At 39.8% G+C, this 6000-nt stretch overlaps 1 protein-coding gene across 2 annotated transcripts in view; it reads right to left on the bottom strand.

Moving 5' to 3' along the window:
- epas1b (endothelial PAS domain protein 1b) overlaps nt 1-5680 on the bottom strand; it is a 48611-nt gene extending 42931 nt beyond the window's left edge. Inside the window, exons 1-2 of one of the 2 annotated variants that reach the window (XM_082557494.1) lie at nt 5422-5680; nt 5256-5325 (exon numbers count right to left, since the gene is read on the bottom strand). In XM_082557494.1, coding sequence (XP_082413620.1) covers nt 5256-5281 — 26 coding nt within the window. In that variant the 5' untranslated portion in view covers nt 5282-5325; nt 5422-5680. Of the gene's footprint in view, nt 1-5255 lie in introns of both variants that reach the window. The other variant, XM_082557493.1, reaches the window with a different exon arrangement.
- Nucleotides 5681-6000: the final 320 nt, after the last annotated feature.

The raw sequence follows: 6000 nt of genomic DNA on the forward strand, positions 1-6000 counted from the left end.
TTCTGTAATCTGACGCAACGCCACAGCTGCTCCTTCTGCACTTTACTCATTGGTCTTTAAATGCCTCATTGATTTACGCTCATCTATAATCACCTTTGCATCCACTTGATTATTCTTGATTATTTCTGTCCTCCCTTTTGTGTGCTCTCTGTCTTATCTTTGGCAACTTGCTCACCTCCCTCACCCTCCCCTCTCCTTCCCGTGGATGAGCATAAGAAAGCAGGACACAAAGATGTAACAACAGCAAGAATATGTTGCCAAACTGGTGTGTTTAGGAGATCATTAAAACCACAAATCAGGCTTTTAAACTACTCGCTCCACAGCACCAACACCACTCAGGATAAGGTTCAACATGACCAATATGATGAATGTGAGCAGTTCTAGCTTAAAAGCACTGCAGCACTGACAGCTCAAACAAGCTGCCAGAATTATTCAGCAAGCATTAACACTGCCTGATGTCAGATCACCAAAAGGTGAGTCCAGCCCACTGCATCAAAACTGCATTTTACACTTTTCATTATATATTACTCTAATAATCAAGTTGCAGGTTATACTTGGAGCAAATCATAAAACTGTTGCTTGTTAATTTCGTCCAAACCAGAAGTTTTTCAGCCTCCTGACAGGAAAAAACAAACACGACCTGTGGCTGCTGTGACGATCTGCTTCTTTGATTTACGATAAGTTGTTTAAATGACACTTGTTTTTACAAAGTCATTTGAGCCGGCCCATATATTTTATAAATGGATGGTTCATTAAATGTCAATGTTTTCCATATGTACCTCTTAAAACAAACAAAGGGAAAATTTGGAGGCATTTCTTTTTAAGTTATTACAGTTCAACTGGTCTGAGGTTTAAACTGGGCTACATGCGGTCCATAAAATAAAGTGATTCTAGCTCAGCATATATTCCCTCAAAAAGAAAAACTTTTCAGACATTTTCCCGTTGAGTCTTTGGAGTGAGTGAAAGGTTACAGACAGACAGCTTAGTATGTACCATCTCCTATAAAATAGTCATTAAGAGAAACTAAACTCAAAGTCATTAAAGGTCTTAAATTCATTCAGCTATGTTTTGGTGTGGAGATTAGAAGAAAAAGAACCCCACAGCTGTCATATAAACACCTCAAAGACACCATAAAATGTGGTTCTTGTTAAGATGACTTAACATGCACATGGCTACTAGTTATTTTTCCTCCTAGAATTAAAACCAAATCATCTCATCAATAAATGCAAAAGTTTTATACCTAGAAACTGCTATGATAAGGTTCTTAATATATTTTTTTAACATCCACAATTTAAATTGGCCCATTTTGTTATTGCTAGAATATACAGCTACACCCCCAACAACTATGATAACGGTAAAATGTCCTCCAAAGAGACAGAAAATACACCCGAATGGCTCAATCTCTCAGCAGTCATGTAATGTATATCTGCCTGGCAGCTGCCCTGGACTCTGACCTTTGAGCATTGTTTCCAATGGGATCACATGCTGAAAGAAGCGAGAGGAGTTCCTCACAAGCCCACAACTTATTTCTGGTATCAGTAGACCAACATGTAAAAAAAAAAAAAAAAGGAGAAAAGAAAAGAAGCTATTCAATGTATTCAGTAGCGTGACAAACACTGCTGGTGTGTTACGGAGTCAGGTTGTGGTAACGGCTTTCTGAAGTTGTTACAAACCAAAGTAAACATACAAGTGTACACTATGTCAACCACTGTTATACATAACAAGAAAAATACTAGTAATGTAACATTACTTGTGAATCCAGTTGAGCAATGTAAACACTCGGGTCTAAGAAATGAATAAAAGAAAGCTACAAAGCAATACAGTGAAGATTTTTTTGGCTTAAATGATGGAGAACATTTTGAACTTATTGCCGATTATAGTAGTCACACTAACATAACAGGAAAAGTTCACGATGTGAACGTGGCGCAGACATAAGAATATAACAGATCAGGTGACTTGGACTTACAGCGTTGTAATAATCGTCATCGCAACTCAACAAGTAACAAAATCCAAATTATTGTCGCAAGAAAATTATGTTTATATTATTGATAACACAAAATATGAGATGCAATTCAAAAATAAGAGAGAGCTTTACTTTCCCACTGATGTACGGCCGACACCCTTGCAGTCATTGTTATTTTGGGAATTTCAGCTTGCCTGGAGGACATTTTGGGGTTTTGGGAGCACTGCTGGCTGCTTATACAAACTCAGGAAGTGTTTCTTTGCTCCAAATCAGAAAGGTGTGGTAACTCTACCAGCAACTAATATCATCAAGACTCAGAAAAGATTGCAGTGACAGTTCAAATCAGCGTTGACTCAGTGGATGACAAGACACAAAGCTGGCCTTACGCACACAGACTTTATCAGATGTTTTTCACCCAGTTCAAGGCTCTTGTAACATTTTCGGGCTCCTCTTTTCGGGCTCTTGTGAAAAGGTACTCCTGAGAGGCTATCCTGAATTTATTTGTGCCTTTAGTTTGAACTTTTTTTTTTTTCTTATTAACCGATTTATCTGATTACGTTTTTTCTGTTTTTCTAAGAACTTGTGCGACTGCTTTAACTTGCCGAAACTCGTAATGGCAATGTAGAAAAACCTAAAAAGTACCCCGTTTCCTCCAATTTTGCTTTACTGCATTCTCAGTTTTGCTTCAAGGGGGAATGCATTTTCTCTCTGACAAAACATCTTCCAAGCAAAAAAAAAAAAAAGGCAAAGCCCGCATAAGGTGGAAGCTTGATCCAAAAGATCCAAGATAGTACATGTAGGAGACAAGAGGGTTCAACTACAGTGTGAAATCACTACTTTTCCCCCTCATCAAGTCTGTTTGCTGATTTGTGCATTTTCTTTTTTAACTTTCAGTTACCCATCAAATTTTTGAATATTTGCCTTTAAAGTTCCAACTGCAGAAACATAAATGATTAATCAGTTATTAAAAAACACTTATTATTTTCTCCATTTGCAGATATCTGACAGTTCATTTTTCCTTCTTCCATGAACATGTTGGGCTTTTACAAAACAATAAGCAAAAAAAACAATCAAATACGTTCCAGCTGTAGCTTTAAAATAGACACGCACACCAACATATAAAGAAAAATCAGTGACTCTGTGATGAAAATCTTCTGAAATCTTTTTGTGTATCAGGATACAGAAAATATGTACCTGCCGGACAAGAAGTCAGTTCATCACATCCACATGATTATTATTAATAAAACCAGTGAGAGACACCGGATCTCAAATAAACACTGGCAGCTGTCATGAATCAAAACTTATCAAACCAATTATGACTTCCAGGCAGCAGCAGTGACAACATACTACTGTGTGACACAAAGACAAACACACACAGAGCACACCAGCGAGAGGACAAACACCAGTGAACTCTCACACACTTACACACACACACACACGCTTTTCATGTGCAGCCTGACAGAGACACACTTGCAGAGATCCTTTTCCCTAAAATGGCCGATAGGTCTTCAGTGGGAGCACAGAGGCGTTGACCAGTCAGAGGAAATGCCCTATACTCATCTCACTTTCCATCTCCCCAAGTCATTTTCTCCCTCTTTCTCTGAATGTTTTCACCCCTGGCACAGTTATCCTGCCTTAGTCCCCTGCTTTGTTCACCTTTACGCTTGATCTGACAGACAAGAGTCAGAGAAAAGAGTCCGAGGTGCACAGGACATACAAGCAGGTGTCAAGCGAAAACAGCTGCACTGGTTGAAATCAGTTTTCTTCTCCAGGTAGTGTGAAAGATTAATTTGCAGAAAATCTCTGGGAATCTCTTAATTAAATATTAAGTTGAGCATCGTTTCACGCTCTCACCAGGAATCAACCAGGAAACCTAATTTAGAATTTCCCACAGGTAAGATGTTAAAGCTAACTGGCCTGTTGTGACCACACAAACCAAGACAGGCTGAGACGAGTAAAGCATTATTACTAAGCCTGAGGCTTCATGGCTACTGATGAACAATTAACAACCAGAAAAAAGGGAATAAAGCCAGGAAAACTGAAGAAACCTGAAATATTACAATACATAATTAGAGCCAAATTATAAACAACTTCACTGGTCAGATCAATGCTGGGATACACTGACCTAGATAAAACATGCACAATTATCTCCTGTTTGACTAGTTACAGGACAAGATTATCATGCTGTGTGATATGACTAAGTTAAGAAAAAAAAAGATGTCACAGCTCTATGAATGCTGCCAGTCATGCCGCCAAATATCAGTTTTTGAGATTTTGGCTAAACATCAGGTGGTTAGAGCAAGAGCAAGGTACTGCAATATATCTGCAGGTCTAGAACTTTCCTGATCAGGCAGTCTGATATCTGCTGTAATGACTGATTATCCTTTACTGATCTCCAGAAAGTGCTGCCTTACTTAAAAAAGAAAAAAAAGAAAAAAAAAAAGTGTGGCGTCTTTTTTTCTTCTTCTTGTTACCACTTGTTCAAAAGTCCATGTAGATCTTGTTAATATTTATACATTCATAATGACATGCACCTTTCTATAGTAAGCTGCTACTTCGCATGCAAGTTGAGCCTTCTCTGTGTCTGCTCTGCATCCTGTGTGCAGGATCAAAGTGTTTTATGTGGGTTTAATTATGCAAGAAAAATTTTCTTCATATGAAACTTCATAACTTCCATTTAAAAAGATTACAAGTGTTGTGCATAGAGGTATTTACACACATCCTTTTTTTTAAAGTTAATGGTTTGTTTACAGGACCACTTAATGTGGAAATTAGTCAGTAGTGGGGTTTAACCTTAGAATGAGCGAGAAGCAGATCAGAAATTGTATTAAATTTCAAATTTGAATATATTTAGAAAGTATTTTAAAGTCCTTTAAAGTTCATTCGGGGTTTTAAAATATGCACAATTCAATGTGACTGCGGCTTCTCGCAGTGAAACCCAAATCAGCTCATTTCCAAAACAAACGCTCGGTTCAGTTACAGGCTAAACCGGCCACTTGCCTTCCAGCCCCGGTGCATCAGAATTAATGCAATGCTAAGATTAAAGCTGTGTGAAACCACCGCCTGTCGCTGCCTTCCAAACAAGCAGAGAGCGCAAAGCTAGGCCAAGTCACATGCAGCACTGCAGCAACAGGTCCCTCTCTGTGCCACAGCAGCCAACTGTCAGGCAATTTCTGCACTAAATAAACAGCCTCTGTTATTAAATCCGCGAATTAATAAAGTCACATCCAAGCGGAAGGCAATTAAAACCGCAGAGAGGCTGAAGGAGAGGAGTGAATCCAGTATCTCTTACCTCTTTTTCTCCTTTTCGGCTGTCATATTTTCGCAATGCTGTTTCCACGACAGTCTTGAGTAAAGTCCAACTTTAGAGTTAAAACAAAATTATATTTAAAAAAAGCAGGTTTAAGACCGAAGTGCGCAGGTCACAAGGAGCCCGCTGACAGATGAAGTCATTAAACCTGTGAAGCGTTCAGTTAGTCCCGGCTGGCGGTGATTGAGCTGGGGGATTGGGGCCGTACAGTCTCAGAACACTGCCGAGGATTGTACAACCTCTCACCCGCTGAGAAAAGACTCCACACAGGCTGAACGCTGAGCTGCTGCTGCTGACAGAAGCCGCCCGCAGGTCCGCTTGTCAAAACTTTTCTTCGCTTGCTGATATGCAAACTCCCAGAGCTGCTCTGCCTCTGACCTGAGGCTCAGCTGAAGCTCAGTCCCGAACAGCTGATTGGCTGGAAATGCCACCGGGAGACCACCCCGCCCCTTTATTCAGCCCCGCCCCTCCCACTGTGGCCGCTGAGCTCCTTACCTGTTTTGTGCAGGTTGATCTTGTTCCTACAGGTGAGGACGTTATAAAGCTCCAGTGCGGACAATCTGTAGATAAAGTCGCTTTTTGGCCTAAAAACTAGCCTACAGTAACCAGACTAGAAGTATAATGTAGTCACCTCTCACTTTAATGTAAGCTTATGAAGCTTTACATGAAACCATGATTACGACTGTTCTGAGAATTTATCTTTATGCCATAAACACACAGGATCAGA

Source organism: Aulonocara stuartgranti (genome assembly GCF_965226115.1).
Source record: "Aulonocara stuartgranti genome assembly, chromosome: 13".
Classification (NCBI taxonomy): Eukaryota; Metazoa; Chordata; class Actinopteri; order Cichliformes; family Cichlidae; genus Aulonocara; species Aulonocara stuartgranti.